The 18,511-nt window shown below is 51.0% G+C and overlaps 1 protein-coding gene across 1 annotated transcript in view; it reads right to left on the bottom strand.

Moving 5' to 3' along the window:
* The window catches only part of LOC137426745 (uncharacterized), an 89,944-nt gene that overhangs the window by 37,452 nt on the left and 33,981 nt on the right, over positions 1-18,511 (bottom strand). Inside the window, exons 16-17 of the mRNA XM_068115574.2 lie at positions 5,929-6,067; positions 1,483-1,676 (exon numbers count right to left, since the gene is read on the bottom strand). Coding sequence (XP_067971675.2) covers positions 1,483-1,676; positions 5,929-6,067 — 333 coding nt within the window. The remainder of the gene's footprint in view (positions 1-1,482; positions 1,677-5,928; positions 6,068-18,511) is intronic.

Here is an 18,511-nt window from a genome sequence, read left to right as displayed (position 1 = left end):
TAAATCAAAAATAGCCTTTGCAGCCAAATCACCTGGTCATTGGCATGTCCAAATATCAGCTTCCTAACTCAAAAGGTGCCTGAGTTAATGGTCAGAAGAGAAAGGAAATTTGATTAATTAAATAAGTACTTAATTAATTGCTAATAATTAAATAACTCCTCAATTAACTGATGAATCAAAAAACAAAAAATACTTTTTTTGACAAAGGACTTTCTCACTATTGTGCCGAAATTTCAGCTTCCTAGCTCAAAGTATGGCTGAGATATCGCCCGGACAAACAACCAAGAAAGAAAACAAGAAAACAAACAACCAGAGTGAAAACTGAGTACTCCCTTTGAGCGTGCGTCACTGCCGAGCCCCCTTCGGTGCCCGGCAATGACGTTTTGCAATGCCTGGAGATGGCATAGGAAAGGTGCGGTGTACAATGATAATCAAAGTCATTGATGGCTTTGATGGGCCTAATGGCCTCCTGCTGCATTGAAATTCCTTGAAAGGGAACTAGTATTATTTATCATAGAAATACTAATATCTTGTGGTGTGAGCCGAATCTGGATGTGCTCATTCCAGTAACTTTATTGGCATGCTTGGGCATGGGCATGGGCTAGGCATGGGCTAGGGCATGGGCATGGGCATGGGCATGGGCTAGGGCATGCCCGTACTATATATATATCTAAAATTATATCCCCCCCCTCTATTTACATGAAATGGTTTGGTCCAAAGCGAACGGCTTGCGAGTGGTGACAATCCCCCCCCTCTATTTACATGAAATGGTTTGGTCCAAAGCGAACGGCTTCCGGAGTTTGGTAAAGAAATCGCCATCGCGTGCACAAACGCGCAGGAAAGCGAATGAATCGCAAATTCGTTTTTATTAGTTTTAAAACATAGTTTAACGCCAACATAGTTTGCAAACGTGAAATAAATGAATACGCTCTCAAATGTGCCATCCGAGGCAGAGTGTGTCCGCCACGTTCGGCACACGCGATAGTTCGCTGCTCTCTGATTGGTTGAATCGTTTTTTGGACATAGCTCGGTAAGTAATTGTCCGATTAATATGAAACCTTGAAAAGGCACATCCTCGGGTCCCCAGCAATATACCTGGCAAGTTAAAAGTATATCGGACCCGTGGTTGTCGAGAAACAGCGGTCACAGACAAACGTACAAACGTACAGAGATTACTGGAATTATAGATGATACAGATAAAGTGGTAGCTAGGTTAAGGTGAGGCAAGACAAATACATCCTCCTAGGTCCTTTAGTTCAGTATACTGATAGTCCTCCAATAAGGATGTTCATGAAACTGACTTATAACCAGGGCGGAGGTTGTCCCCACCTTTCCCGACCCCACTTTCCCCCACCCTTTCCTCGTGCATTGTCCCCACCTTTCCCGACATGAACATTTTGCTCAAACTTTTCTTTCCCATTCTCTCGCTCTCCCTCTCCCAATAATGTGTGTGAGACACAGGTGAATGCGACAGCTGCTGACCTTTCTTCAGTTTCCTGGAGAGATTCATCGTGGCGACTCTGGAGACGACGAAGCTGGTTCTCCTGCCTGGAGATGTCGGGGCACTGTTCGTTGTACTGCGTGCTGATTGTCGTGCATTGCTGCTTGGTGTTCCGTAGATCGTTTACTGTTTCATCTGTAATCTGCTGCTTTTTTCTGAGGTCATCCTTGATGGTCTGCATGAAGATCACAATGGTGAGATCTATCATTTAAATATGCAAATAGCAAGTACAGATACATTCAAAGTGCACCACCCCCATGCCAAATAAATAAATATCATATCCTCGAGTGCGCAACATTGCCGGGGTGCCAATGCCACAATGCAGCACATGGAGATGGACTTGGGAGAGAGCGGTGTACAAGAATTGATTGATTAATTGATTAATTGCAGAATGAAAATAAATAAATAATAATCGTAAAATAATTCATTCCTTTATCAATTGGCTAATAGCATACCTAAACCATCAGTGCTTCATCCGAATCTGTAGATTTCTGAAAATTAATTAAATAATTAATTAAGTGGGAAAATTTAATAATTAATCAATTGATAAATTAATTAATAATCGATGAATTGATTAATTAATAAATCAAAAATAAATACCCTTTACAGCCAAATCACTTGGTCATTGTCATGTCCAAATATCAGCTTCTTCACTCAAAAGGTGCCTGGGATATTGCCCAGATGAGAAAGAAAATAAATGACTGATTAATAATGAAAATAAATGAATAGGAATCATAAAATAATTAATTTCTTAATCAATTGGCTAATAGTATACCTACACCACCACCGTTTCATCCGAATCTGTAGCTTTTTGAAAATTAATTAATTAGGTAATTAATCTAATAATTAAATAATTAATCAATGAATTGATTAATCAATCAATCAAAAATACCCTTTAGAGTCAAATCACTTGGTCACTATTTTGCCCAAATATCAGCTTCCTCACTCAAATGGTACCTGAGATATTGCCCAGATGAGAAAGAAAATAAATAAGTAATAAATAAATCGATAATAAATAAGTAATTAATAAATTAATTGATGAGTCAAAAAATAAAAAAAATACTGTTTTTGCCAAGGCATGTGCTCACTATTGTGCCCGAATTTCAGCTTCCTAGCTCATAGGACGGCTGAGATATCGCCCGGACAAAAAAGAAAAGAAAACAAGAAATATGTTGTGCATAGCACGATACTTGCAAAATGCTCTAAAATAAGTTGTTGACCTATGATGACCTCAAAAATAATTGGTAGTTGAATTCAGTGACCAGATATGTGTGTCCTCTTCAAATTTCAAGTTAATTGGATAAAAATTGAGGATTTTAGAAATTTGACAAAGATGGCAACCTTTGGCCTATATTGACCTGTTGACCCCAAAAACAATAGGCTTCTTGCTTATGACCAATTCTACCATTTGGTGAAGTTTCGTGAAGATCGGTTGAAAATTATGACCTGAAGGTGACTGACATACAAACAGACAGACAAACAAACAAGAAGACGTCATGCGGAGCACGATACTTGCAAAATCCGCCCCCTACCTTGACAATCTTGATCAAAGCTCGGGTCAATAGGAAGAAAAGTGACGATTTATCAGATAAAAAATGGTGATATTGGAAGCTTGACCTTGAGTTGACCTTTGACCTTTTGACCTCAAAAATAGTTCGTTTCCCTACTTAGTGACTCAATGTGCAAATGCTGTTCAATTTTCAATTAAATCGGATGAAAATTGAGGATTTTTGAAACTTGGCCTATGCCGACCTTTTGGCCTATGTTGACCTCAAAAATACTTGGTGGTTGAATTCAGTGACGAGATATGCAAGTCCTCTTCAAATTTCAGGTCAATCGGATGAAAATAGATTTTAGAAATTTAGCAAAAGTTCGTGACCTTTGGCCTCTGGTGACCTTTCGACCTTTTGACCCCCAAAACAATAGGCTTCTTGCTTTTGACCAATTCTACCATTTGGTGAAGTTTCGTGAAGATCAGTTGAAAATTATGACCTGAAGGTGACTGACATACAAACAGACAGACAAACAAACAAGAAGACGTCATGCGGAGCACGATACTTGCAAAATCCGCCCCCTACCTTGACAATCTTGATCAAAGCTCGGGTCAATAGGAAGAAAAGTGACGATTTATCAGATAAAAAATGATGATATTGGAAGCTTGACCTTGAGTTGACCTTTGACCTTTTGACCTCAAATAGTTCGTTGCCCTACTTAGTGACTCAATGTGCAAATGCTGTTCAATTTTCAATTAAATCGGATGAAAATTGAGGATTTTTGAAAATTGGCCTATGTTGACCTTTTGGCCGATGTTGATCTCAAAAATACTTGGTGGTTGAATTCAGTGACCAGATATGCAAGTCCTCTTCAAATTTCAAGTCAATTGGATGAAAATTGAGGATTTTAGAAATGTGGCCTATGTTGACCTTTTGGCCTATGTTGACCTCAAAAATATTGGGTGGTTGAATTCAGTGACCAGATATGCAAGTCCCCTTCAAGTTTCAAGTCAATTGGATGAAAATTGAGGATTTTAGAAATTTGAAGTGGTTGACCTTTGGCCTATGTTGACCTTTTGACCTTTTGGTCTCAAAAATATATAGGATTTTGTCGGACCACACACTCTACCATTTGGTGAAGTTTCGTAAAGATCGGTTTAAAATTGTGACCTTTAGGCAAGTATAAGTGAGCGGACATATAAACAAACAAACAGACAATAAAATCACTCATAGAGCGACACTTGGCAAAACAGTACAAAGTAGAATGCCATTCAGTAGAGAATACTTTTGACCTCAAAAATAATTTGTGGTTGAATTCAGTGACCTGATATGAAAATCCATTTCAAATTTCAAGTCAATCGGATGAAAATTGAGGCTTTTAGATATTTGAAAAAAGTGGTTGACCTTTGGCCTATTTTGACCTTTTGGCCTATGCTGATCTCAAAAATAGTTGTTCGTTGAATTCAGTTAACTGATATGTAAATCCCATACAAATTTTAAGTGAATCGGATGAAAATTGAGGATTTTAGAAATTAGAAATTGTTGTTGACCTTTGACCTATGTTGACCTTTTGGCCTATGCTGATCTCAAAAATAGTTGATGGTTGAATTCAGTTAACTGATATGTAAATCCCATTCAAATTTTAAGTGAATCAGATGAAAATTGAGGATTTTAGAAATTTGAAATTGTTGTTGACCTTTGACCTATGTTGACCTTTTGGCCTATTCTGATCTCAAAAATAGTTGATGGTTGAATTCAGTTCGCTGAAATGAAAATCCTATTCAAATTTCAAGTCAATCGGATTAAAATTGAGGATTTTAGAAATTTGAAAAAAAGGTGGTTGACCTTTGGCCTATGTTGACCTCTTGGCCTATGCTGATCTCAAAATAGTTGGTGGTTGAATTAGGTTAGCTGATATGTAAATCCTTTCCAAATCTCAAGTCAATTGGATGAAAATTGAGGATTTTAGAAATGCAACAAAAAGTGGTTGACCTTTGGCCTACGTTGACCTTTTGGCCAACACTGATCTAAGAAATAGTTCGTGGTTGAATTGAGTTCGCCGATATGTATATCCTATTCAAATTTCAAGTCAATCGGATGAAAATTGAGGATTTTATAAATTTGAAATTGTTGTTGACCTTTGGCCTATGTTGACCTTTTGGCCTATGCTGATCTCAAAAATAGTTGGTGGTTGAATTAACTTCGCCTATATGTAAATCCTATTCAAATCTCAAGTCAATCGGATGAAAATTGAGGATTTTAGAAATTTGAAAAAATGTGGTTGACCTTTGGCCTATGTTGACCTTTTGACCTTTTGACCCCAAAATATATAGGATTTTGTCGGACCACGAACTCTACCATTTGGTGAAGTTTCGTGAAGATCGGTTTAAAATTGTGACCTGTAGGCAAGTATAAGTGAGCGGACAGACAGACAAACACACAAACCGGAGTGATCAACATACTTGCAAAAATAAAAATAAAAATTTTGCCAAGTAATAACGCACAAGGCCAACCAATATACTTGAAAAATCTTCTTTGATTTTTGCAAATAACAAACGGAGTGAAAACTGAGTACTTCCTTTCGGCGCGCGTCATCGCCGGGCCCCATTCGGCACCCGGCGATGACGTCATGCAGCACCTTGCGATGGAATAGGAAAGGAGCGGTGTCCAAAAAAACTTACTGGAGCATGTACTTCTATCTCTGTCCTGATATGTCTGAGCCGATCTAGCTGTCTTTAGAAGGCTTTCCGTATATTATCCAGAGGAGCTGCCAAATCGACCAGGACCTTGCAGGTTTTGACTTATCTCATAACAATGGTGACAATGAAGCACTAACACCAATATAATATGCCTCATTGTTGATGGACGTTCTTCTCCCAAGCATATCTGGCAGAGTTCATCTTCACCATCGCAAGCGCTACCTGTGCTATTTACCTTGAGCTCCTGGCGTCTCGCTCGGATTCCTCTGACATCTCCGGGCAGCGTGAACTCTTGTGCGAGAGCTCTTTCGCTGGGCAGGAGCATTTCATTTGTTTTCTTCAGATTGTTCTCCAGGCTATTTGCAGCGTTGACCCTGTGAATATGGCATAAAACTATAAGGGAAGCATGCATCGGTTCGATCGTCGAATCAAAACCGGCCAGATATGCATGAGGAAATGTATTTCATTGTGCAATATGTAGAACTTGACTCAGTAAACTTTCAGTTACCAACTGAGACAATGATTTCTCATACTATTCATTTACCAGCAACTAATATCAATTTTAATTTGCTGATTAAAATATATTACTCTGTCTTGCCTGATCAGTTATGGATGAGATTTTAAAGCCCCCCACTTTCTGCCCCCACCTGCCCCTCCCTACCCACCTGCCCCTAACTTACCCCCCTCCCCATTATACACCGGCACTCCTCCCGCTCCTCCCCCATGCAATCTTCTCAGTCGTGGATATACTGAGCAACGTACTGATGTGGAAATACGTAGTATTAAAGCGCGGCGTTACTCGCGCTGCTTGCGAGCAAGGAGGAAGCGGACAAGCGGTAACTTATAAGCGTCTTTATTCAGGAGCTCACTGTAACACTGGCGCGCTCCGGGCTGCGCGCCCGGTGTATATCATGAGGCCACGCCTACCCCTCGGGCGTGGCCACCGCCCACTTGGTGCGCGGAATGATGTCACCACGCCAGTGGGCTTTTGTGTCCGCCACACGCGCCCCCCCAGAATTCCCGCGCACCTGGAGGGCCAGTTTGCGGGGCAGACGAATGACCCGGCCGAAGCGCCCCCTGGCGATCGGCGGTGTCCGGGGTGCAGGGATGCCAGGTGGGATGCCCCTGGCTGCCCCTGGGATGGGTGCAGGACTGGGGGACGGCGTGGCGGCGGGGCTGGGCGGTGCCGGGGGTCCGCCCGCAGGGGGCAGCCCCGACGTGGGGGTCGGGCCACTGGCGGTGGATGGTCCACGTCGAGGTGGGCCGGCTTGAGGCGGTCTACCGAAACGCGGTCAGGAGTACCGCCGATGTCCAGGGTGAAGTGCTTCGCCCCGGTCTCCAGCACACGGAAAGGCCCATCGTACGGGTGCCGCAGTGGTGTCTGGTGGGCATCGTGGCGGACGAAGACGTACTCCGCCGTGCGAAGCTCCGGGGCGACGTGCGTCGGTGGGTGCCCGTGGCATGCCGTTGGCACCGGGGCGAACCTCTGGGCGGTCTCTTGCAGAGCGGAGCGCTGCTGTGCGCGGACCATGGTGCCGTGGAGTCGGGGAGGAACTCGCCCGGCACCCGCAGCGGTTGCCCGAAGACCAACTCCGCCGCGGATGCGCGCAGGTCCTCCTTGGGCGCCGTCCGGAGGCCCAGCAGGACCCAGGGGAGCCTGTCGACCCAGCCGCCGTCGCGGAGGGTGGCCCGGAGCGCGGCCTTCAATGAGCAGTGAAATCGCTCACACAGGCCGTTAGCCTGGGGGTGGTAGGCCGTGGTTCGGTGCAGCCGGACCCCGAGCCCCTGCGCGACCGCCCCCCAGAGCTCCGAGGTGAACTGGGGGCCGCGGTCGGACGAGATGTCTGAGGGGGCGCCGAACCGGGCGACCCAGGTGGCGATGAAAGCCTGCGCGACACCGGCCGCTGTTGTCGACGCCAAGGGCACGGCCTCCGGCCACCGGGTGGTGCGGTCCACCATAGTGAGGACGTAGGTGAAACCCCGCGAGGGGGGCAGAGGTCCCACCAGGTCCACATGGACGTGGTCAAACCGGTGTTCCGGCACCGTGAACGGGGCCAACGGGGCCTGGGTGTGCCGGTGCACCTTGGCGCGCTGGCACGCGAGGCACGTCCTGGCCCAGCCGCGGACGGCCTTCCGGAGGCCATGCCAGACGAACTTGTCGGCGATCAGCCTTTGGGAGGCCCTCGCGCCCGGGTGGGACAGGCCGTGGATGGCGTCAAACACCTGGCGCTGCCAGCCCGCGGGCACGATGGGGCGAGGACGCCCGAGGGAGACGTCGCACAAGAGGGCCGCGCCCGCGCCGTCGAACGGCACCTCGGTGACGCGGAGGCCCGTGACGGCGGTCCGCAAGGCCTGGACGTCGGGGTCAGCGGCCTGGTCCGCTGCCATCCGGGCATAGTCGATGCCGAGGTGGACTGCGTGGGCGACGGCCCGGGAAAGGCAATCCGCCACCGGGTTGTCCTTCCCTGCGACGTGCTGGATGTCCGTCGTGTACTCGGACACGGCCGAGAGGTGACGCTGCTGCCGGGCCGACCACGGCTCGGTGACCTTGCCCATCGCGAAGATCAGCGGCTTGTGGTCGACGAAGGCAGTGAACGCACGGCCCTCGAGCAGATGGCGGAAGTGCCTGACCGCCAAGTGAAGCCCGAGCAACTCGCGGTCGAAGGTACTGTAACGGCGTTCGGGCGGGCGAAGCTTCCGCCAAAGAAGTTAGCGGTTGTCAAGCTCCACGCACCCATTGCTCGTGTACCGCGCCCACCGCGTAGTCCGAGGCATCGGTGGTGAGGGCGATCGGTGCATCGGGCGCCGGGTGCGCGAGCATGGTGGCGTTAGCCAAGGCGAGCTTCGCGCCCGTGAACGCCGTGTCCATCTGCTCGGTCCAGGTAACGTCGCCTTTGCCCGGCTTACCTCAGAGAGCTTCGTGCAGGGAGCGCAGGAGCTGGGCGATACGGGGCAGGAACCGATGGTAAAAGTTCACCATGCCCAGGAACTCCTGCAGCCCTCTGATCGTGCGGGGGCGCGGAAACCCCTTCACCGCCTCCACCTTGGCCGGCAGGGGGACGGCTCCGTGCCTGGTGACACGGTGCCCCAGAAAATCGATTATGGCGGCGCCGAACCTGCACTTTGCGGGGTTCACAATCAGGCCATGCTGGCCCAGGCATTCGAAGAGTGTGCGGAGGTGGCGTAGGTGCTCTTCGCGGGACGCGCTGGCGACGAGGATATCGTCCAGGTAGACGTAGACAAAATCCAAGTCGCGCAGGACGCTGTCCATCAGTCGCTGGAACGCCTGAGCCGCATTCTTCAGACCGAAGGGCATGCGCAGGAACTCGAAGAGTCCGAATGGTGTGATGACCGCCGTCTTCGGGACGTCCTCCGGCCTGACGGGGACCTGATGGTAGCCGCGTATGAGGTCCACCTTCGAGAAGAAGGACCTGCCCGCCAAACGGGCGGAAAGGTCCTGAATGTGGGGGACGGGGTAGCGGTCGGGAGTCGTGGCGTCATTGAGACGGCGATAGTCCCCGCACGGTCGCCATCCCCCGCCGGGCTTCGGCACGATGTGCAGCGGCGACGCCCAAGCGCTCTCTGAGCGCTGAACGATGCCGAGTCGCTCCAGGGTAGCGAATGCCGCTTTTGCCACCGCCAGCTTCGTCGGCTCGAGGCGGCGTGCCCGGGCGTAGACCGGTGGCCCGACGGTGGGGATGTGATGGGCCACCCCGTGCTTGACGGCCCCCGCCGAGAAGGTGGGCCGCGTGAGGGCCGGGAAGCCGGCGAGGAGGCGGGTGAATGCGTCCGCTGCCGGAAGCGTACAGACCAACGTGGCCGGAACCGAACCGTTCGGCAAGCCGCTTGGCAAGCCGCTCGTTGAGCTGGGCAACGCACAAGCGAGCGAGCTGAACGTCTCGGCCTGGACAAGACGTCTGCGCTTGACGTTGACCAGGAGCCCATTAGCGCACAGGAAGTCCGCGCCAAGCAGTGCCATGGGCACGTCGGTGGTGACGAACGTCCATCGGAAAACCTGCCCTCCGAACCGCAGAGAGAGGCAGCGTTTTCCGTACGTACGGATGGGCGTCCCGTTCGCGGCAAGCAGCGCGGGGCCCCCACCCGCGGCGTGCTTGTCTGACGTGCCGGCGGGAACGACACTCACCTGCGCTCCCGTATCGCACAGGTAACGGCGCCGGAGAAGGTGTCCGTTATGAACAGCAGGCTGCTCGAACGGCCGGCGCTCATCGCCACTATTGAGCACCGGCCCGGGCGTTTCCCGACCTGTTGAAGGAGCATGGCGGATGACACTGCCGAGCTTCGTGGCCGAACTTGGCGTGGAACCAGCACCAGGTGGTGGAGCTGGAGGAGCGCGGCTGGCTCCGCCAGGCCGGTGTAGTTGGCGGGTTTCCCCGCGGTGGCGGTTTTCGCCGCGGTGGTGGGCGGGGCGTGGCGGCGGTCACGAGGTGCGTATCAGCATGCTGCGTATGCTGTATAAGCTGATGCTGTGGAACAGCAGCATCAGCAGCATCAGCAGCATCAGCCTCGAGGGCCGTGACGGCCACGCCGACTCTCGCCCGCGTGTCCGAAGCGGCGAAGTACCTGTCCGCCTCGGCTGCCAATGCTCTGGGTTCCGTTAGCCCGGTCCCGGCCAAACCGAGGCGAACCTGCGCTGGAAGTTGGCGACGGAAAAGCGCCCGGAATAGAGAACCGGGGGCTTCGCCGCCCAACAGTGACAGCATATGGTCCATTCGGACCGACGGGCGCGTGTCACCGAGCTCGGGGAGATCCAGGAGGCGGTCGGCCCGTGCGTCGTCCGTGAGGCCGAACGTGGCTAGGAGTAGCCGCTTGAGTGCCTCGTACTTGTGGCCGTCCGGTGGGTGGCGAAGGACGGACACAACTCGAGCGGCCGTGCCGGGCCCGAGGGAGGCGACGACGTGGCAATAGCGCGTGTTATCGCCGGTGAGGCGCCGAAGCTGAAATTGGGCTTCGGCCTGGACGAACCAGACTTCGGCCTGAGCCTCCCAAAATTCGGGAAGTTTGATGAAGTTGGCCATGGCAATAGCGTCGCGTGTGGAAGGATCGCTCCAGCAGATCCAACGTCGAGGGGGTCACCAGTAAAGCGCGGCGTTACGCGCGCTGCTTGCGAGCAAGGAGGAAGCGGACAAGCGGTAACTTATAAGCGTCTTTATTCAGGAGCTCACTGTAACACTGGCGCGCTCCGGGCTGCGCGCCCGGAGTATATCATGAGGCCACGCCTACCCCTCGGGCGTGGCCACCGCCCACTTGGTGCGCGGAATGATGTCACCACGCCAGTGGGCTTTTGTGTCCGCCACAGTATATTGTATTTGTGAATGTGAGTGCGAGTGAGTGCATGTAGATATACATTACATACGCATGTATAATATATATATATATGTATATATATATATATATATGTATATATATATATATATATATGTATATATATATATATATATATATATATATATATATATATATATACATATACATATACATGTAGGTATGTATGTATATTGTTGTGGTTTTGGAATAAAGGATAACCCCCTCGTAGGTAGACGCACCACAACATGTAGCCTCGCGATAGTATAGTTATTTCTTAGTAAATGTAAGGTAGTCTCCTTTCCTGTGGTAGTTTTGCGTTGAGCAGACCGTGAGTAGGGTGTTCTTTTGGCGCTGGAATGCCACGTGCACGGCCTGAACAAGTATGGCAAGGCCGAAGGGCGGAGCTGCAGGGGGAGTGGCCGATAAGTGCGAGCCGCCAATCAGAGCTCGAGGGGAGTGGCTAACCACAGCAACGGGAGGCGGAGCATGGAACATTCGAGTAAGGCCGGGGCGGAGCCATAAAACCCTGCTCCGAGCCCCCCGCCTCAGAACGCACGAGAACGCGAGGAGAGCGCAAGGAGTCGAGTCAAGAAACAGAACGAGTGAATTGCATTGCCTGTTATCATCGTTGTACACGAACTTGCCCCGTGCCCCGTGCCCTGCGCTCTGCGCTGTATTAATCGCGTTTGAGAAGGCGACACGTCCCGGGCCACAGACGCGCGCTCTCCTCCCTGCATGAATTTTCCTGCATACGTGCCGTGACCGCCAGAGGGCCACGCCGGGCGAGCTGTTCCGGAGTGGACGACGCCAGGACACGTTTGGGAACGCGAACTTCTTTTCTTCTTCTCCCCGTGTGGGGTCCCCATGAGTGGGTCCTGTGTCTGGGGATAAGTTAACATTGTTTAAGTGCCTGCTCTGTGTCTCTGCGAATCACTGTACATTATAATAAACTAGCAGAAGTACCCAGCATTGCCGGGCGAGGGAGGGAGGAGGAAGGGGAGAGGAGGGGAATGGGGGGAGGGGAGGAGGGGAAGGGAGAAGAGGGGGGGAGGGTAGAAGAGGGGGGAGGGGCGGGGGGGGAGGGGAAGGGGGGAGGGGAAGGGGGGAGGGGAAGGGGGAAGGGGGGAGGGGAAGGGGGGAGGGGGAAGGGGTAGGGGAGGGGGAAAAGGGAGGGGGAGGGGGAAAAGGAAGGGGAGGGGAGAATGGGAGGGGGTAGGGAGGAGGGGGTAGGGAGGAGGGGGAAGGGAGGAGGGAGGGGGAGGGAAGGAGAGGGCCAGTCAACAATGACGTTGCAGTTCTCATGGTCGGAGAGCAGCACAACAATCGCGACATCGTCCTGCATCTTCGCAACAGCACGAAGCGGATTTTGGAGACTCACCGATCCTGTGACGCACTCCAGTACCAGCGTTTGCCGGCGGGGGAAGGGAGACCCGTACATTACACACATTACAACATTACACACACACAAACTGTGTTTTATGTTCAATGGTCTGGCGGCGGGAATGGAACATCACGTGATCGCTCTGAGCGAATCAGCACGCTGCTCTGCCACCAGGTCAGATTCCGTGTATAATATTCCTCGCTGAAATGCGCCGAGGTAAATATGAATAAAAAATATGGATCTCGTCAAATATTTTTCGGTCAGCCATGTCCTTCCCAGGCTCAATGGCCATGTCTGTGCCAAATATCAAGTACGTGAGCCTCTCCGTTTCGGAGTCTATCGGTAACATTACACACACACAAACTGTATTTTATGTTCAACTAGCAGAAGTACCCGGCATTGCCGGGCGGGGAGGGGAGGGGAGGGGAGAGGGGAGGGGAGGGGAGAAGAGGGGGAGGGGGAGAGGTGGAGAAGAGGGGGAGAGGGGGGATGGGGAGGGTGAGGGATGGGAGGGGGAGGGGGCAGGGGGAGGACGGACGGGGGAGGGGGAAGGGGGAGGGCCAGTCAACAATGACGTTGCAGTTCTCATGGTCGGAGAGCAGCACAACAATCGCGACATCGTCCTGCATCTTCGAAAGAGCACGAAGCGGATTTTGGAGACTCACCGATCCTGTGACCCACGTCCTCCAGTACCGGCGTTGCCGGGTGGGGGAAGGGAGACCCGCACATTCCCAACCCGTACATTCGCCCTCTTGACTCAAGCTCGTATTCGATTCGTATTCGAAATCGAAAGGGGAAATCCTTCGTATTCGAATTCGTAAACACGAAATATGAATTAAAATTTAATTCATATCGCACAAAATCGACACAAAACACGGTCGCATAAAGGTGAAAAAACGCAATTGCTTTTCGCCCTGAATTACGTGCAAATGTGTGACGTGTGACGGGATGGAACATCACGTGATCGCTCTGAGCGAATCAGCGAGCTGCTCGCACTGGCTGAGATTAGCGGGTACTTCGCTGAAATGCGCTGAGGTAAATATGAATAAAAAATATGGATCTCGTCAAATATTGTCTCGGCCATGTTCGTCCCAGGCTCAATGGCCATGTCTATGCCAAATATCAAGCACGTGAGCCTCTCCGTTTCGGAGTCTATCGGTAACATTACACACACACACACACGCACACGCACACACACACACACAAACTGTGTTTTATGTTCAATGGTCTGGCGGCGGGAATGGAACATCACGTGATCGCTCTGAGCGAATCAGCACGCTGCTCTGCCACCAGGTCAGATTCTGTGTATAATATTCCTCGCTGAAATGCGCTGAGGTAAATATGAAGAAAAAATATGGATCTCGTCAAATATTTTTAGGTCAGCCATGTCCTTCCCAGGCTCAATGGCCATGTCTGTGCCAAATATCAAGTACGTGAGCCTCTCCGTTTCGGAGTCTATCGGTAACATTAAACACACACAAACTGTATTTTATGTTCAATGGTCTGGCGGCGGGAATGGAACATCACGTGATCGCTCTGAGCGAATCAGCGCGCTGCTCTGCCACCGCTCAGATTCCGTGTATAATATTCCTCGCTGAAATGCGCTGAGGTAAATATGAATAAAAAATATGGATCTCGTCAAATATTTTTAGGTCGGCCATGTCCTTCCCAGGCTCAATGGCCATGTCTGTGCCAAATATCAAGTATGTGAGCCTCTCCGTTTAGGAGTCTATCGGTAACATTACACACACACAAACTGTGTTATATACAGACTTGGCATTTAATATGGTTTTTTTTTTTTTGTGGGGGTGAACTTACTTTTCAAGATGTCTTAGAACAAAAAGTTCATTGGAATTATGTTGAAATTATTCTAGATTTTGTTAATGTGACCTTTAAAAGAAACAAAAACCGCATTTGACATTTCGAAACAAATAAATTGATCCTTGAAAGTGATGTAAACTGATATCGAACTCAATTCATGGACAGTACTGTGTTAAACTTCTGTACGTTTTCCAGAAGTATCTCTTTATTTTGCACATTAGCCAATTTTTTTTTTTTACAAATACAAAACTTAAATTACGACTGGGATTACGGACAGTAAAATTACAGTTCAGTACTTCGTGTAACCCCCATGAACATCCAGGAGAGCACGTACCGTTGAGGCATGCTGTTCACGAGATTTGCCAAGGTTTGGACAGGAATCGCTTGCCATGCAGTGACAATAGCCTGCTGCAATTCACGCACAGAGGTCGGCTGCTGGCCCAAGTGGTCGATTTGACGCGATAATTCTGCCCACAAGTTCTCTATCGGATTCATATCCGGGGACATGGCAGGCCACTCCATATGCTCTACACCACGGTCAGCAAGAAAGTGTTGGATCATGCGAGCACGATGAGGCCGTGCATTGTCATCTTGGAAGACAAAGTTTCCTCGAAAGGCTGCACGAGCAAATGGAAGCAATGTTTCTTCCAGAATGGCCCTGTGCTTGAACTGGTTCAGGTTTCCATTCAGAACAACCAGGTCAGTTTTGCCCCCTGCATGAAAAGCAGCCCAAACGGTCACCCCACCACCTTGGTCACTCCAGCTTGGACTCTTGGCACTATACAATCTTTGTTGTAGGCTTCATGCACTTGTCTGCACACTCGGACGCCTCCATCTTGACGATAGACCAGAAATCTAGATTCGTCACTGAAGATCACGTGATTCCAGTGTCCTGGCTGCCATTGACGGTGCTCTCTGGCCCACTGCAATCGGCGCTGGCGGTGTTGTCTGGTCAGGCGTGGCTTTCTCAGGGGACGCCTGTCACGATAGCCTGCTTGAACCAGTCGTTGGTTGACTAGCCTTCTGGATACAGGCACATTTGTCAGTTGCTGCCACTCAGCCCTAAGCCGATTAGCTGACTTGGTACGGCCATTGCGGACTAACCGGTGCAGCTGGCGATCATCCCTCCTTGTGGTTCTGCGGGGATGTCCTGGCCTCGGTATTAGAGTAGGGACACCCCTCTGAGCATTTCGTTTCAGGATCTTTGACACCTGACCTTGAGTGATGCCATACTGCCGAGCAATAGCACGCTCTTTCATGCCGTAATTTCATAAAGCCACCACTCCATGACAAACAGCATTGTCGAGTTGACGGACCATCTCCAGAGGAAGCGGCAATAACTTTTGGAGACGTGCAGCAGTTGTTTTCCACTAATACAGAACGCAACAACCCTTGTATACCCGACTGTGAAGCCAATTGTCAAATGCACCTGTCCGTACATTTTGCCACGCCACCTGTGATATAATCCTGTTATTGACTTCTTGCTGCGACAGACAATCAGTGACATGGTTCTTTTTACAAAGAAATCACTGAAGCGTAAAAGAAACTCACCAGATTGATATACCGAGTTCAGAAAGTAAACCCAAGTCAAGAAGAAAAAAATATTCCATATTAAATGCCAAGTCTGTATATATAGATTGTGTTATTCCTCTTATTTGACCGTTCCCGTCCCTTCCATTAATTGGCCTCGCATAGTACGAATAGAACCGCTCGAATCGGGTTCTATAAAAGTAACGGCACGAGTCACATGATACGCACACCGCTCGAGCGTACTCGATTAAGCGTGGCTCGTGCGAGGTCCGGTCCCCGCTTTCGTGGCAGCGTGGGTTAAAGGTACATGCGGCGTCGACCCGATACCATTTTTCACGCTTGCTGCGGAAGTGGCGATTCGGCCTCGTGGACACTAAGACCCAAGGGGGAAAAAGGGGTTTAATCCCCCCTTTGTAACGTGGAACGGGCTTCGGGAGATTCGCAACAAATTGGTCTGAGCGAATCAGCATGCTGTTCGCATGCTGTTCGCATATCGGTGTGTTAAGGAGTGGGATAATTGGACCTAGAGTGCGCTTCACGCACTCAAAAATTACGAGCGCCCGAAATTTAGTCTTAAAAACCAAAATTAAATTCGTACCATGACTGGCCAAGGTGGTCAAATGCCGGTGGGGTTAGAAGAAGAGGAATTAATGGCCCAGGACCAACAGGGACAGTTGGTAGTGGAGGCAGTAGATGAGGGTGCAGCAGTAGGTAAAGAAAATGGCGGCGCCTCGCACGTGGCGGCGGGGGCCAAACCCGTTGTGCCAGTGAGTTCTGAAGACATGCAATTATTCATGACACAATGCAGGACCTTTATGGTGAAGTGGGATGAAGACATGAAAGAAATGAGAGCAGAGGCAATGTGTGGCTGAAAAAAGCTGCATGGAAAAATGGATACCCAGATGGCAGAGTCAGAAAGGGAAATGAAAGAATGGAGGTGCGATATAAAAAAAATGGGGGAAGACATTGGGCGCAGGCCGAGCGGAGAGGTCGCGGTGGTACGAGACGAGGTGACACGGTGCGGGGAACGCGTGGGGAGCGAGGTAGAGCGAAGGACAGCCAATTTGACCGGGGCTATGGGAATCGCGACGCGGGGTGTAGAGGGGCCGACGATCGTCGCATCGGAAAATAACATTTTGGGGGCGCCGGCGAGGGTTGAGTTGGAAAAAGAAATTTTAGGGGCGCTGACGATCGTCGTGATAGAAAAAGAAATAATTGGGGCCAAAGAAACGGGAGAGAAAGTGAATAAGTCACGGAAAGAAGAAATGGAATGCGCACAAAGTTCGTATTTACAACGTGATGCCGGGCTTGCTAACTCAATAAAAAGTTTGCAGGTGCTGGCATGGAAGGAGAGCCCCGAGGTGAGTAGCGAAAATGGCGCGAATGTGTTTGGCGCGAACGGGTGTTCGGCACGCATGGGACAGAGGCGAGACCCGGGCGTTCGTGATGGGCCCATTGTGCGGTATGAGAGGGCGTGCGTGGAGCGCGAGTGTGTTAAGGAATGTGAACAAGAAGAGTGTGTGGAGGAAGAGTGTGCACCAGAGTGTGCGATGGCCGAGTGTGCACCAGAGTGTGCGATGGCCGAGTGTGTTATGGAGTGTGTAACGGGAGAGTGTGCACCAGAGTGTGCGATGGCCGAGTGTGCACCAGAGTGTGCGATGGCCAAGTGTGTTATGGAGTGTGTAACGGGAGAGTGTGCAATGGCCGAGTGTGCACCAGAGTGTGCGATGGCTGAGTGTGCACCAGAGTGTGTGATGGCCGAGTGTGCACCAGAGTGTGCGAGGGCCAAGTGCGTGGAAGAAAGGTGTGCGCCGGAGTGCGACACCGGAGTATGTGAAAGGTGCAAGTGCACCTGGGTGGTGTGTGCTGGAGTGCGACACCAGAGTGTGTGGAAGGTGCGAGTGTGCCTGGGTGGTGTGCACCAGAGTGTGCAATAACAGAGTGTGAGGGAGAATGCACACCGGACTGCGTGCGGGAAGAGTGTGTAACAGAGTGTGTGAGGGGTGCGTGTGTGCCTGGGTGTGCGAGTGCGAAGTGGGTCGCGAGTGGTGAGGACGCAGCTCATGCATCGACACCAACCGGGGTAGCATTTAGCGGGACGGGTAGCATACGTGAGCCCCCGTTGAGTTGTGTGCTGCATGGACCGGAGGGGATTGGTGCCGCGTCGGTCTCACGAGGACCGGCGTGCACGATTCGTGCCTCCGGCCCCCGCACTGTATGGTTCGTGCCGTGCCGTGGTGGCAAAGGCGATCGGCAAGGTTCAAGGGGAGGTAGGAGCGTTCGGAGCCGCGCACCCTATCGGGTGCGGTGCTCCGACTGTGGCCGGCTGGGTCACCGTGCGTGGGATCGCGAGGCCCCGCGCAGGGATGGAGCCCGGCACCTCGGCCCATCCATACCTCCCCCCTTGGAGCGTAAATGCCGGACGGACACCACATACAGGTGACCAACCACCCACATGGATCGCTCGGCCCTTCGAGGCCGAGCCGTGACAATGCACCTCCAGAGATGGGGGCTCGTAGTGTAGCAGACTGATGGAAGTAGTGTACCCCACATGGGGGAATGGTAGTGTGACCATTCCTCACACCAGGGGGGCCCATGAGCATTAGTTTAGGGGGATGGCAGTGTTAGGCCCATGGAGGGGCCAGCAATGGTTGCCTCCATGGGGCACCGAAGGTAGCCGAGGGAGGGCTAGGATAATGTTAGGGATCTAGAAGACCTTAGGGACAAGATTGAAGTAGTGACACCTGGACTATAGAGGGGA

Source organism: Myxine glutinosa, chromosome 5 (genome assembly GCF_964187855.1).
Source record: "Myxine glutinosa chromosome 5, kmMyxGlut1.1, whole genome shotgun sequence".
Lineage (NCBI taxonomy): Eukaryota > Metazoa > Chordata > Myxini > Myxiniformes > Myxinidae > Myxine > Myxine glutinosa.
The sequence above is the reverse complement of the archived record's forward strand: the minus strand, read 5'-3'. Positions and strand labels throughout refer to the sequence as shown.